The 16,045-nt window shown below is 34.2% G+C and overlaps 1 protein-coding gene across 4 annotated transcripts in view; it reads right to left on the bottom strand.

Annotated features, from left to right (window-relative positions):
- DENND4A (DENN domain containing 4A) overlaps nt 1-16,045 on the bottom strand; it is a 132,838-nt gene that overhangs the window by 2,349 nt on the left and 114,444 nt on the right. For 3 of the 4 annotated variants that reach the window (XM_068553896.1, XM_068553914.1, XM_068553924.1), the window contains 9 exons: nt 14,292-14,386; nt 12,684-12,859; nt 12,444-12,590; nt 11,377-11,575; nt 10,889-11,143; nt 9,812-9,929; nt 9,051-9,213; nt 8,824-8,888; nt 2,883-3,407 (listed from right to left, as the gene is read on the bottom strand). In XM_068553896.1, the coding sequence (XP_068409997.1) occupies nt 3,271-3,407; nt 8,824-8,888; nt 9,051-9,213; nt 9,812-9,929; nt 10,889-11,143; nt 11,377-11,575; nt 12,444-12,590; nt 12,684-12,859; nt 14,292-14,386 (1,355 nt within the window). In that variant the 3' untranslated portion in view covers nt 2,883-3,270. Of the gene's footprint in view, nt 1-2,882; nt 3,408-8,823; nt 8,889-9,050; nt 9,214-9,811; nt 9,930-10,888; nt 11,144-11,376; nt 11,576-12,443; nt 12,591-12,683; nt 12,860-14,291; nt 14,387-16,045 lie in introns of those variants that run through there. The other variant, XM_068553905.1, reaches the window with a different exon arrangement.

Consider the following 16,045-nt stretch of genomic DNA (forward strand, 5'->3'; position numbering starts at 1 on the left):
TAACTTTAGCAGAAGAGTCTGTTCAATCTTACACAGACTTTTTGAATCAGAGACAGAAATTCCTATATTAATTTGTCCAATACTAATTTTGTAAACAAAAATAATTAAGCCAGCAAATGTACTTACTTTGGGGTCAGAGAAAGAGGGCAGTATGAAGGGATAATAAGATACCAAGTACTGAGGGTATTAAGGTAAACTGGTATGCAGCTACCAGAGAATTCAATTCTGAAATAAAACTTTGTCTTGTATCCAAACAGGAAGGGCAGAGCATGCTAAGACTAGCACAAAGGCAGACCAAGGACCCTCTCAAAGAGGCAGCCTACTCTTTCCCTTCCTGCTCTGAGATAAAGTGCCTAACAGCAGCTTTCAAGTTCTAGTGGGAGAAACAAAAATAAAGCTGGGCAATCGCACATTACCATACAAATGGTTATTTTCTTACTGTATACTTACAAAATATGTAGAAGTACAACATAACTTTTATATGCAGCAGGCTAACACTTGCTAGCTGCACTAAAGTATCATAGTAATTACCAGCATGAAATAAAATAAAATAAGCGTTATCACCTAAAATGTTGAACCAACATTTTCAGGGGCTATTTCTCTACATAGAAAAATGGAAAGATATTTTAAGAAAACCTTAAAATAAAATAAGCTAATGGCTTTAGGGTTTTAAAGCAAAAAACCTCCCCGCAAAATAAGAAAAAAAAAAAACAAAATAAAAATCAGAATATGACCAGACTGCATAACTCCCTGAAAGGAGGAAAAAACTGAATATTGAAATATGATATAAAATATAAATGTATGACATTCAAAACACAATGGGAGGAAGTAGTAAACAAGTTGTACCAGGACATGGCATGATTTATTTTCAACTAGTAAACAGATAAACAAAACTAAGAGTAAGAAAATAAAAGACAGATAATGTAGCAAAAGGGTATTTCTCTCTAACATGATTGGCCATGATTCTCTAAAATGTATGGTCAACAGAGATAAAATTGAAGAAAAGTTTGTATGGAGTTATTTCAAAGGATGACCTACATTTTAGTTTTCTTTTGATCAAGGTTTACCACTTTCTATTCATGTTTTAGGTTTTATTTTTAAAGAGTAAATTTGTGCAAATAATATTCCCTGGGGATTGAAAATAGGGGAAATAAAACCCAGTCAAAAGCAGAAACAAAACTTGGTGTCAGGGGAAGGAGATAAAAATTACATTCACTTTTCTAAATGAGTCTGAACCATAAAGAATGGGCTTTACCTTACTTTTTTTGGTCAGATATTTGAAATCAATAAACTGTTATTCATATATATTGCTTGTGTTAAAGAAAAGATAATCAATAGTGAAAGCTGTTCTTATACAAACAATAACAAAAAACCAGAATAGAACCCCAGAATTCTGTTTGGAGGGATGTTTGTCACTAATGCCAAAAGCCTCACCTATCAAATGTTTCTCTCCTTTGACAACTTTGAAATGATTGTGACTTAGAGAACGTAAGACTGAATTAGAATGTGAAGCGTGGATCTGAATAGGAAAGAAGGATAAGACAAGAGTGGTATTTACAAAAGAGGCAGATACATGTGCATAGCACCAGACTTTTCAAGTAAGCAAGTTCAGCGCCAAACTAACTGAAGTAAAATTTTACATTTTTAAACTTTCCCCATTATTTCCCAGAGTAGAAAGCTGTGAAATGTTTTAGCTTGGTGCTATTCACTAGTGGGATGAACTCAAAAGTGTTTTTTCTACAGCTGAACTGGTTCTTAGTCTCAGGACTTTAAGGTATCTCCAGTCCAAAGTGTCCTGAACTCTACCGGCTTCTACACATCTAATTTAGGACCATTCATTTTTTCCTTCTTTGAAATTGGCTAGAGAATTCCTTCATTATGACAATCGGTGCAAACACACACCACACGAACACACTGAAAATCGATAAATAATTCTAACAGCCAAAGGATACTTTTTTATCAGAATTACCCAAAGAAAGTGATATTAGAAATAATGCGACTACAAATATTTTTTAAGATTCTATTTAATACCCATGGTACTTAAACATTCAATTTACTGTCTATTTCCGGATATTGCTGGATTTTAGATTCCATAAACCAGATTCTGAAGGCTTATTGAAAAAGCCAAGTTCCTCAATATGGGAAATTCTATCTGGCTGTACTTTTAGAGAGTTATTATTTTTCTACTTTTGAAAAAATATTTTGAATATTTATATATTATATATATATATATATATATATATATATATATATAATATTAACAGAATACTCCAATAGGTCATATTCCAGATAAACATACTACAATTTGCATCATACCCAATATTTTAGATATTAAAATAAAGGTAGAATTTGGGATAAACTGTCTGACATATTTCCCAACATAAGTGTTCACGTAGAATATTAAAATTTAAATTGATATTTGGCTCTATAAGCTATTTTCCCTGTGTATTGTATGTATCTGTTAGCAATAGAGAAAATTTTGGAATCATGGTATATTGAACCTGATTTTACAGCAGACTTGGAACCTCTCTGGCTTTCCTTCCACAAGGCTCAGTGAGTCAGTCTGGGCAATGCACACCCCTGCCATGACTCACCCACTGCAGTCAGGCTCAGGAGTACTAATATGCGATCCTAGGACAACACTGACACTAGCGCTGACATTTTTGAATCATTCTTCCAAGTAATAAAAAAAATATAGATATACATATAGAGATCTGCAGCTGTACTAATTACTTCAAATAGCAGCAGACAAAGAAAATAAGCACTTAATTACCTTGCTTCATAAGTTTAAGTTCATTTTGTTTGCTATATTAAGTTTAAAAATTAAAAAAATATCAACTTATTATAAACAATTTAAAATATGTATAATACAACTTCATGGTCAAAACATTTGAGTAGTCTATGAAAACAGGAGATACTTTGTTCTTACATTTGTTTAAGTTCCATACATGATTTTCCAATCTGTCTCTTCCAAAAGAATCCATAAAACAGTTGTCTTATTCTGTGGGAACCAATGTTGTTTATGGATTTTTTCATCACAAAAATACTTAATTACTTGTACCGGAGAAGAAAAAAAGAAGAAATGGGAAACAAAGTAGCTCTCTCCCACTTGTTAGTATTTTCTTAAGACACTCTGTACATAAACTATCTGAACTTCCTGAACCATTTACAAATGCATTTTGAAAAATTGCAGAAAAAAGGTTAGAGTCTAAAAGTGTTATTTTATACACTGACTACACAATACATATTGAAAAAATACACACACATATCTTAAAGATAAGGTTCTCCAAAGGTTTTTCGACATTCCATCACTCCTGTACTTGGTGGTCTATCACAGTTGTGGGTACTCTTGACTTGACTAGGTGTGAGACGATCATATGCCATCTTGTATTCTTTATCAAATGCATCTGCAAAAATTCATAAATAAAGGCATAAAGAAATTTATATTTGATATTATCAGCAATCAAGTTTTTGTAATACTACAGAACCACAAAATTAGAAGCCAAGAAGGAATCTCTAGGTCATTTCCGCCAACACAGAATTTCAGAGCTGGAATGGGGACCTTAGAGTCCATAGCATTTAGAGCTAGGTTACACAGACCACTGAAATGTGAAGTACTAAGATGTCAACAGTTTAAAATTCTTCTTTCCCAAATTAAAAAATTTTGGTAAAATACATATAAAATTTACTATCATAACCATTTTTAAGTGCACAGTTCTGTGGTATTACATACATTCATAATGTTGTGCAATCATCACCACTGTCCATCTCCATAACTCTTTTCATCTTGTGAAACTGAACCTCTATACCCATTAAATAATAATACTCCTCTCCCCTCCCCACAGCTCCTGTCAACTCTCATTCTACTTCTGTTTCTATGATTTTGGCTTCTTTTAAGTACTTCTTAAGTGGAATCATACAGTATTTGTCCTTTTGTGACTGGCATATTTAATGTCTTCAAGGTTCATTCATGTTGTAGCATATGTCAGAATTTCTTTTCTTTTTTAAGGCTGAATAATAGTTCACTGTATGTATATATCCCATTTTGCTTATACACTCATCCTTCAATGGACACTTGGGTTGCTTCCACATTTCAGCTATTATGAATAAGACTGCTATAAACATAAGTATACTAATATCTCTTTGAGACCCTGCTTTCAATTCTTCAGGGTATATACCCAGAAGTGAAATTGTTGGATAATGTGGAAATTCTATATTTAATTTTTTAAGGGAAATGCCATATTGTTTTCGACAGCAGCTATACCATTTTACATTACTACTAACAATGCACAAGGGTTCCAATTTTTTCATATCCTTATTTTCCAGAAAATAACCAACACATTATTTTCTGGGTTTTTGATAGTAGCCATTCTATCTAATGGTATGAGATGGTATCCCATTGTAGTTTTGATTTGCATTTCCCTATTAGTGATGTTGAGCATCTTTTCATGTGCTTATTTGCCATTTGTATATCTTCTTTGGAGAAATGTTTATTGAAGCTCTTTGCCCATTTTGCAATGGCCTGCTTTTTTGTTGTTGAGTTTCAGGAATTCCTTATATATTCTGGATATTAATCTCTTATCAGATATATGATTTATAAATATTTTCTCCTATTCTGTGGGATGCCTTTTTACACTGTTGATACCACCTTTTGATGCACAGAAATCTTTAATTTTCATGATGCCCCATTTGCCTGTTTTTTTTGTTGCCTGTACCTTGGGTGTCATATCCAAGAAATCACTGACAAATCCATGTCATGAAGCTTTTGTCCTATGTTTTCTTCTAATAGTTTTATAGTTTTAGGACTCACATTTAGGTATTCAACCCATTTTGAGTTAATTTTTGTATAAGGGTCCAACTTCATTCTTTTGTTAAGTGGATATCCCATTTTCCCAGAACAATTTATTGAAAAGACTGTCTTTACCCCACAGAATGGTCTTGGCATTCTTGTCAAAAATGATTTTTACCATAAATGTGAGGGTTTATTTCTGGGCTGTCTATTCTATTCCACTGGTCTATATGTCTGTCTTTATGCCAGTACGACACTGTTTTGATTACTGTAGCTTTGCTGTAAGTTTTGAAATCAGTGTTGAGTCCTCCAGATTTGTTCTTTTTGAAATTGTTTTGGCTACTTGGGGTCCCTTGAGATTCCATAAATGTTAGGATGGGTTTTTCTATTTCTGTAAAAAACATCATTGGGGTTTTGACAGCAATTGCACTGAATCTGTAGATTGAGTAGTACTGATATCTTAAGCATATTAGTCTTCTAATTTATGAACATGGGGTATGTTTCCATTCATTCACATGATCTTTAATTTCTTTGAGCAATGTTTGTAATTTTCATTGTACAAGTCTTTCACCTCCTTGGTTAAACAAACTCCTAAGTATTTTATTCTTTTTGATGCTACTGTAAATGGAATTGCTTTCTTAATTTCATTTTGGATTATTCATTGCTAGTTACAGAAATTCAGCTGATTTCTGTATCTTGATCTTATATCCTACAACCTTGCCGAATTCATTTATTAACTCTAATATTTTGGGTTTTTTGTTTTGTTCTGTTTTGATTTGGTGTGGAATCTCTAGGGTTTTCTATACATAAGATCATGTCATTTATAAATAAAGATAGTTTAACTTCTTCCTTTCCAATCTGGATGCCTTTTATTTCTTTTTCTTGCCTAGCAGCCCCAGCTAGAACTTCCAGTACAATGTTGAATAGAAGTGGTGGAAGCAGGCATCCTCTTCTTGTTCTGGATCTTAAAGGGAAGACTTTCTGTTTTGCACCATTGAGTATGGTGTTAACTGGGGGTTTTTCACAAATGCCCTTTATTAGGTTGAAGATGTTCCCTTCTAGTCCTAGTTTGTTGAATTTTGTCGAATGCTTTTTCTGTGTCTATTGAGACATCATGTGGTTTTGTCTTTCATTCTATTAATATGGTGTATTACATTGATGGAGTTTTTTATGTTGAACCAACATTGCATCCCTGGGATAAATCCCACTTTGTCATGGCAAATAATCCTTTCTCTATGTTGCTGGATTTGGTTTACTAGTATTTTGTTGAGGATTTCTGCATCTATATCAATAAGGGATATTGCTCTTTCATTTTCTTTTCTTGTGATGTCTTTGTCTGGGCTTGGTCAGGGTAATAATATTGGCCTAACGCATAGAACGAACTAGGAAGCACTTCGTTTTCTTCTACTTTTTTTGTCAGAGTTTGTGAAGGGTTAGTGTCTTAGTTTGGGCTGCTGTAACAGAATACCATAGACTGGGTGGCTTAAATGATGAACATTTATTTCTCACAGTCTGGAGGCTGGGAAGTCCAAGATCAAGGTGCCAGCAGATGTGGTGGCTGGTAAGAGCATTCTTCCTGGTTTGCAGATAGCTGTCTTCTCCTTGTATCCTCATGTGGCTGAGAGAGGGACAGCTCTCTTCTTTTTCTTTTACTTTTCTTTTTGTTTTTTTTGGCTGCACCATGCAGCTTGCGGGACCTTAGTTCCATGACCAGGAATTGAACCTGGGCCACAGCAGTGAAAGTGCTGAGTCCTAACCACTGGACCGCCAGGGAATTCCCTCCTCTTTTTCTTATAAGGATACTAGTGCCATCTTAGGGGCTCCAACCTCATGATGCAATTACTTTCCAAAGGCTCTACTTCCAAATACCATCATATTAGGGTTTCAATATATATGAATTTGGGGGTAGGGGACACAAACATGCAGTTCATAACAAATGGTATTATCCTTCTTTAAACATTTGGTAGAATTCACCATCTGGTCCTGGGCTTTTCTTTGCGGGACAATTTTTGATTACTAACTCAATCTCTTTACTTGTTATAGGTCTATTAAGATTTTCTATTCTTGAATCAGTTTTATAGTTTATGTCTTTCTAGGAATTTGCCTGTCTCTTCTAGGTTATCTAACTTGTTGGTATATAATTATTTATAATAATTATTTTTATTTATGTAAGGTCAGTAGGAATATCCCACCTATTTATTTATTTATTTAATTTTTGGCTGCGTTGGGTCTTCATTACTGCATGCGGGCTTTCTCTAGTTGTAGCGAGCGGGGGCTACTCTTTGTTGCAGTGCACGGGCTTCTCACCGCGGTGGCTTCTCGTTGCGGAGCACGGGCTCTAGGTGCACAGGCTTCAGTAGTTGTGGCATGTGGGCTCAGTAGTTGTGGTTCGTGGGCCCTAGAGCGCAGGCTCAGTAGTTGTGGTGCACGGACTTAGCTGCTCTGCGGCATGTGGGATCTTCCCGGACCATCGAACCCGTGTACCCTGCATTGGCAGGTGGATTCTGAACCACTGCGCCACCAGGGAAGTCCCGGAATATCCCCCCTTTTATTCCTAATTTCAGTAATTTGAGTCTTCTCTCTTTTTCTCTTAGTCTAGCTTAAAGGTCTGTCAATTTTGTTGATCTTTTCAAAAACAAACTTTTGATTTCAATGAGTTTCTCGATTTTTAAAAATATTTTCCCCGTTTCTCTATTTTATTTATTTCTGCACTAATATTTATTTCCTTCCTCCTGCTTGCTTTGGGTTTAGCTTGCTCTTCTTTTTCTAGTTTCTTAAGGTAGAAACTGCTTTCACTGAATCTCAAAGTTTTGGTATGTTGTGTTTTTAATTTTCATTTATCTCAAAGTATTGTCTAATTTCTATTATGATTTTTTTGACCAATTTGCTATTTAGGAGTGTGTTGTTTAATTTCTATATACTTGTGAATTTCTTATTTTCCTTCTATTATTGATTTCTCTTTTCATTGTACTGTGGTTAGAGAACATACTTTGTATGATTTCAAACCTTTTAAATTTACTGAGAGACTTGTTTTATGGCCTAACATTTGGTTTATCCTGGACAATATTCCATGTGCAGTGGAGAAGAATGTGTATTTTGTTGTTGTTGGATGGTGTGTTCTGTAGACGTTTCTTAGGCCTAGTTGGTTTACAGTGCTGTTCAAGTCTTCTATTTCCTTGCTGATCTGCTGCCTAGTTGTTCTATTATGGTTGAATGTCTATTTCTCCCTCCAATTCTGTTAGTTTTTACTTCATGTATTTTGGGGCTCTGTTGTTAGTTGCATATATGTTATAATTGTTATAAACAATTAATAATTCTTGGTGGATTGACTGTTTCATCATTATACAATGTCCTTCTTTGTCTCTAAAGTCTATTTTTTTCTGATATTAATGTAGTCACTCTAGCTCCCTTTTTAGTACTATTTGCATGGAGTATCTTTTTCAATCCTTTTACTTTCTATTTGTTACTCTAAAGGAGGCCAAGCACAATAACTGAGAGTAGAAGATGATCAACCAAAAATGTTCGAGACCTCCTAAAATATATATTTAGCTACCTTACTTCTTTTCTGAAACAAGCTTAATGTCATTAGTGATCTGACACAATAGTTAAAAGCATGGGATTGGAAATTAAGACTGCTTGGTTCAGATATGGCTCTGTTATTGCTGTGAAACCCAAGTTTAAGTCACTTAACCTCTTGGATCCTCAGTTGCCTCAGTAATAAAATGGAAATGATAACAGTACCCATCTCATAGGGATTTTGAGGATTATATGAGATAAAATATGGAAACTACTTGCTACAATGTAAGGCACATAATAAGCCCTCAAAAAACGTTAGCTTTCATTATTTATCATTGTTATTACCAACATGACCAAAATATCAAAGTATCTTTTACCTTATATTAAAAAAATCAGACACAGTTCTATTATATTAATATAATTTTATATTAAACTAATTAAGACTACCAATATAAAAACACTTTGAACACTATGCCATGATATTTAAATATTACATGTTATATGTTATGCTGAATTACCTATATCAATGTTTTCTCTTCCCAGTGCCACAAGTGAGAGAAACAGTATTTCTCTATATAAACTCCTGGGGGGAAAAAGGAGTGGAGAAGATATTACTATTCAAACAGTCTATACATATCTACAAAAATTTTTATGTTAATAAAAGCATGAGATATTCTAACATCACTCAGCAAACAATATGAATCTGCTTAGAGGAACAATATATTCATTTAAAAGAATGACTTACCTCTGTCTTTTAAAATGAGGACATTTATTCAGTGTCTCTAAAATCTGACTCATTGGTCCATAGACATCATTCATTTTAATGCTTTTTACCATATTTTTCAATAGTTCCTGGTTAAATGAATTATCACCTTTTTGCAATAAATGGACCATTGGATACTTCTGGGCTGTAAAAGAACAAAAGAGCAGATGAAGAAAAATGTTCTGTGTAGAAAGGAGAATGTAATTAAGCAGCAACTGACAGCTATTGAAAAAGTTACAAAGCACTAAAAATAAATTAAGGGCAATAGATAAAAGAACTGAAATCTAAGAATGAAGTAAGAAGAAAAAAGGAAGAAATAAGACAAATAATGATAAAAATAAGCTTAAAGGCTCAAATACACAATAACTAAAAATACTGTTTTCCTTAATACAGCCCCTGGAAGGAATTTTAAATCAGCAGCCTGGGATGGAAACAAACAAAAAATAAGTACAAAGAAGAAATAGGGTACAAGCAATGTGCTAAAAACAAAACTCTACAAAACATAACCCCTCCAGCACATACACAGCCCCACTCAAAAAACAAAAACAAAAACCCCTTGACCTCCATAGATGATAATACTAAAAACATCAAACTTAACACTCACTCTCAAACAAAAGAGTACGATTTTGACCTGTAAGACAAAAAGTAGTGTAAAATAAAAGTCAGTTACACATTAGTTTAGGCTATTTAAAGCAAATAGTACTGTCATATGAAGGACATCAGCATTCTATGACAGCACTTACTGTGGGCATTCCAGAGGATGTACAACGGCTGTCCTGGATCCTGATGTAATTTCATATTGTCCCACAACATTTGTATTAAAACATATTTACTGTCTTCAGACATACAGTGGCGAGGAATCTGTGTTGAAGAATAAAAAAACATTCATTAATGATCCTTATATGACAATGTTTTGTAAATATTTTATAAAGAGCCTTAAAAATATTTTTTAGGATGCATGTGTGTAAGAGAGAAAAGAGAACAGAAAAATCACTGATTTGTCTGCATTTTATAACCTACCGAAGGGAGATGACCTGAGTTGAGAAGCCAATGATCCCTAAAGTAGCAGATTTAACAAAGTACTAAGATCAGTGAGAAAGGGTACCATGAAGGGCTAATCTTGACCAGCTTATGACTGAGGCTCCACAGAAAGACGAATCCAGGAGCCCCATTCTCCATCAGTTCAAGACCCTAGCGCAGATACTCTGACTGAGTTAACCTCTCATTCACTATGTACTGAAAATCCAAACACATGCACAATCATAGACATGAAGTACAAGAAGGGAGAAGACAAAGTTTCTGAACTTAGACACTTTGCCATTTAGTGCCAGTGACAGCATATGAAAAAGAAAAAAAAATGCTTTAATAGAGCAACATATCAAAAATACGAGTGAACATATAACAAACTACCGAAATGTTAAACAAAAATTCACAGTAAAGGAATGAAGAGAATGGTAGCACATGACTGCGATATGAATTACAGATGTCCAACTAAAGTGTTAGGCTTATTTTGGAAGGAGGTATGAGATGAGGCATGAGTGGGGCAAACTCACAAAGTCTTCTCATAAGAGTCATTTACAGTTTATTCTTGAGGCTATAACAAAAAGTCAAGTCCATTTTGTGTAAACTTTATAAGAAGTCTAAAAAACATGACTGTCTTACCGCTAGACTGTAAGAAGAAAAATTATTTGCAACAATTTTATTGATTCAGATGGTTATTAAAAATATTCAGCATAAAATTACTTTTTTGTCATTAGGAATATGCAAACATTACAATGGTGACAGTAGCACTGGCTTTTAGTTAAGTTTTACTCTCATACCTTTGAATACTTGTTACAATGCTCAGAAGAAAGAATCAATCCAGGTAAATTACTGGGTAAGTCAAGACGTCTAAAATACCACACCAGGTTCCAAAAAACAATTGGATGATGGTCCACAAAGTCTGCCACTGTTATTGCATGATCACCCTCATTTTCCAATAAGCTTTCAAGTTCCTTCCATACCACTAAAGGACTAAGATATGGAACAGTGATAGGATCTGGACTTGGGAGGTGCCATTCTAATCCTAAAGAATCCTGTTGAGTAAATGAAAACCATAAATAGCAATTATAAGATTGATGATACTAAATCATTAAAAAAAATTCCTGTCAATAATTTCCATATAATTAGAAATGTAACTGTATCATGTAACAAGACACTCTTCTTAACAATAATAAAATTGAAGCTTACAAGGCTGTTTAGCACAAGGGGAACAAACTCATACGTAAATTATCAATGTCCAAATTGTAAAAAACACCAAAATACATACTGTAGCTCCTTGTAAAGTAGTTGGCAGGCTGCCTGTAGGAATGAGCTTCTGTCCTCCATTGTCTTCCTTATCCAAGGTGCCATAAGTACTAACACTCCTGGCCATTGGAAATACTGGACATTTTGACAAAGCTGCTTTTGATCTATCAGCAGGGATCTGAATACTTCGGGCACATGTATTTTCGAGCAACTTTGATTTGCTTGGGCATTGAAAAAAGAAAAAAGCGTATCACTGTCTAGATTTACTTTATTTCACTGACCATGTTCTTCTCTTTAGAATCAGAGCTGCACATAGCAAAGTAAAACGAAGGAAAGATGTTAATCAGGCTTTGGCTGGGAAAAAGGATACAGTTTAAAGTAGCCTAGTCATGTTAAACTTCCTTTTTATCCAGTAAACTTTAAATATACAAGAGTCATTCATCTGTTCAAAACATTTAGTGGACAACTTTTATACTGCAGGAACCACAGCAGGCCCGAGGATACAAACCAGAAAAAATAGGCACCTATTCCTTCAGGAGTCAGAGCTAGTGGGAGACAAAGAAAGGGCTATAATAGACCTATGATGAAAGAAGGTACACACACAGATTTGCAGTTTTGCAGTCTAAGCATTCAGGATCAAACAGGTCATGCTAGCCTGCTAGTACTATGTAGGCATTTTCTTTTGCACATGCAGTTACCAATATAGCTTCACTTGCCCAGCTATATTTGGTGTGTTTGGCACTTCTCCAAAATGGAGTCGATTTCGGCATTTGTTTTAAGCACAGACTTACTTGTATTAGGCTTACTGTGTAAGTCTTAGTTTGATTTTATAGTTCATCTATCAGCGCCAAATGTTTTCTTAGATTATTAAATATTCCTAAGTAGAAAATTAAATATTGCAAAGTAGAAGTACCTCAGTACTGACTTAATTCCTCGAGAGAGAGATAATTAATTAGGAATAAGAACTTGAGATTAAGAATCTATTATACATAGGAATTTAAACCTTAAAATGGTCAGCTAATTCTTTTGTCATTACTTGAAATGTATAATATATGTTGTTAAAATATAGTTCCACATAGTCATAATTACCTATTTAGATCAAAATTCCCTTGAACAGAGAGAACAGATGTGTCAAGACCAGAGGCTGATGTTGAGATACAAGACTGCCTTGTCTGCCTTGAAAAGGAGGATGGAAAATGCATATTTTCTGTAGACGGGCTTGACTTCAAAAAGTATCTGTAATGTGAATCAAAGGAGCTTTTTGAGAAAAGAGATATTCTAGGAAACATGACCCTTAAACATGAAGGGAAAAAAAGCATAAATCATTACCTTCCAGGTCGTCTTAAATCTCTTATTTCGATGTTCAGAAAGGGCAAGAAAAGATTGCCACAAAATGGGCAGGTTGTATTGAGATTTGAATCATCTGCTGTCCAGCCAGCCATGATTTCCTCATCATGGACAAGACAATCACAGGTTCTACAACGAGAGCAGCTCGAGATAAGAACCTATGGGAGAAAACAGCATTTTATAAAGTAAGCCGGTTAGTGCAATTACAATTTAAAAACCATTTCAATTCATATATCTACTGGAAAAGTAAAACTCAGAAGGATTCAGAAGTTACAAATGAAAAATGGATTACATTCAGTACATTATATAATAAACTCATCTTTAACTATTTCAGCTAAGTCTGTTCCAAAACTTTTGCCTGAAAGGGAAACTTGCATTTAAGTGAGCATTTTTACCATTATAATTACGTACTATAAAATCTGCCATGATTTTATAAACGGAAAACTAAACCCAAGTATTACTTTGTTAATACACAAAATAGGTATTGGTAATTACATGTTACAGATCTGTGCTACTCAAAGTGTGGTCACCAGTCAGGAGCTGGTCCACAAACTCTTACTGGTTTGTGATGAGCTAAGTAAAGAAACTGAGAAGAGGATTTGGAGACCTTTAAACTAATTGCTGTAACAGCTAAGTCGGTGATCAGTAGATTTTACAAGAGTAACAGCCATGACAGATGGGAAATTAAAAACAGCAACAACAAAAAAAACCCTGGTCTGTCACTACAGACAGTTTAAGAAGCATTGCTATAGATAAATGTAAATGCTGTCGTTACATTAAAATACAGAAATTCCTGAAGCCATCAGAAACTCTGTAAACTGCAACATCAGTGCTCATCATTTATTTTCCAGCTGCATGCAAATTTATTTTCCAAATTTATGCGAATTAGTGTGAAACAGAAACACAAATGTATTTGGAAGCAATTTTTACACAAAAATTAGGGAAAGTTTTTAAGGTGTAAAACTATAACCTTTTTATTGCAAGAAAATGGGATATAGCAGCATACCCAGCAGATATCTACATCAAAGTGACACAAAGAATGAAAAACATGATGGAAAAAGTTGACACAAATGCCAAAACTGCTCCCTGTATCCTCATCCAAAAAGTGTGCCTGCACAGCAAAATTAGTTACAAGTGTTTAAGATGTGAAATAGGGACTTCCCTGGCAGTCCAGTGGTTAGGACTCCGTGCTTCCACCGCAGGGGGTGCGGGTTCAATCCCTGGTTGGGGAACTAAGATCCTGCATGCTGTGTGGTATGGCCAAAACAAAAAAGAAAAACCAAAGTGTAACAAAAATTCAAAGAGGACATACATAAAACAAAGAGTAAATATAAATACTGGAAATAAAAATGCTTTTGTATGTTGATAAACATGAAAGGAAGTATGGAACTTTTCTAAACAGAAAAAGTCATATGACTTCAATAATCTGAAATACTAGATATTTTAAGTTTATTCAGGAGCAATATACATTCTGAAATTTTCAGATGCCATATATTTAACTTTTTATCACTCTACCAGAGACTATCAACACTTAAGAAATGTAAATTTTATTAAGTAGTACATGAAGATGTTCTTTTGATTAAATTGTACCTCCATTGCATAGTTCTGGAAGATATTTGTATTACTCGTGTTGCAGGAAGATGCCACTTCTGATTTCCCAGGTAAGGCAAACTTGGACAAGGATCCTGTTCATTATTAAAAAACAAAGAGCAAAACCATTAAAATTAACAGAAAGGATATGCGAATCTTTCACTTTCATAAATTCTCTGGTAAAATGTCAAACTATTTTATTTAAAACTATTTAAAATGATAAAGGTAATTTAAGAAAAAGCAAATAAATAATGAAAAATGTTTTTCAACATATGCCTTTGTGTACACCTAAGGAAATGTGCTTTAATTCATTACTCACTTATTAAGCACTTTGTGTGTACAGACTAGAAGACATTCCAGTTGTTTGTAATTACTATTTTGCTGTTTCTATTCTTATATGTTTTGGATAAAAGAAAGTGTTTAGTTCTAAGGTCTAAAAAGTATAAAATAGCTGATCTTATTTCAGATCATGAAAAGAATTACTGGCAACTCTCTGCCTTATAAGGATCTTTAAAATCTGGAACAGTAAGCTTGCTTTTAAACACTAGGGAAGAGTTTCCAAGTATATTCTTAAGAGCAAAGGGATATTAGCAGGTATTAAAATGACAACAAAATAAGGGCAGTTCTGTGGTGAAGTCAATTGCTGACAGTGGCTATATCTAGTTAGGAAAACTGGAAGTAATCAATACATTTTCTATACTTTTTTTTTCCAGTAGTTACTACATTTTATGCATTAACAATGGTATTTTTATAAATATAAAGGTTAAAAAAAAAAGTAACAGTATAAACTATCAGTTCCAAGAAATAGAGAGGATAGGAAAACATGTTAAACACCACCATGGGGATGCATAATCCAGATTAATGATCTGATTGCTTCAGCAAATAAATGACAAGGGAAAAAAAAAAGATAGCTCTAGAGCTTTCTCTAGCCCTAGGCCCTGCCACACAGACATACAGAGAGGTGGAGAGAGAGCTGAAGCTTCACATCATCCTTTAAGATGCTTAGAAATGGTGGCAACTAGAGTTCTTTCCTGATGGTCCCCCGATAACCTTCTGTAATCCCCCTCTGCTAAAGCTAGTTCAAAATTGCTATCTATCAGCCTTGACTAATTCAATCATTTATGTGGGCAGCCTACCTCTTGTATCTAATCAATCTACAGCACAGAATAAATATTCTTTTTAGCAAATATGAATCAGGTTGTGAGGTAAGTCTTATTTACTTAGCTCAATAAACTGTTCTTGCATGTTAGAAAAAAAATAAGGGGCAGGGAACTAATCACCGGATTTCTTCATGAATATACGAAAGGGGGAAAAAACAGGGAACAAAGATGAGAGGGAGTTAGTAGACATATCAAACAAATGCAAAAAGTAGACCTTGTTTGGGTCTCAATTTGAACAAACCGCCTTTTAAAAAGAGTTTCATGAGATAGTTGTGAAAATTTAAGTATATATTTTATATAAGATGTATGATAAATCTTGTCACACTAAAAATATAACAATATTACAATTTTGTTTCGAAAAAAAATGAATGCTTCACAGAAGATACTGTATGAGTCCATAACATGTTCAAAAATGGCCATGCTGACATACAGTGTTAGAAGATAATGTTCATTTGTGAAGGGAGTGGTGAGTAGATGTGGTTATGAGAGGGGGTTCTGGATGCTGTTTATGTTCTGTTTCTTTCTCCCCCCCCCCAAACATTTATTTATTTATTTATTTGTTTGGCTGCACAGGTCTTAGTTGCATTATGCAGG

Source organism: Eschrichtius robustus, chromosome 1 (assembly GCF_028021215.1).
Source record: "Eschrichtius robustus isolate mEscRob2 chromosome 1, mEscRob2.pri, whole genome shotgun sequence".
Taxonomy (NCBI): Eukaryota; Metazoa; Chordata; class Mammalia; order Artiodactyla; family Eschrichtiidae; genus Eschrichtius; species Eschrichtius robustus.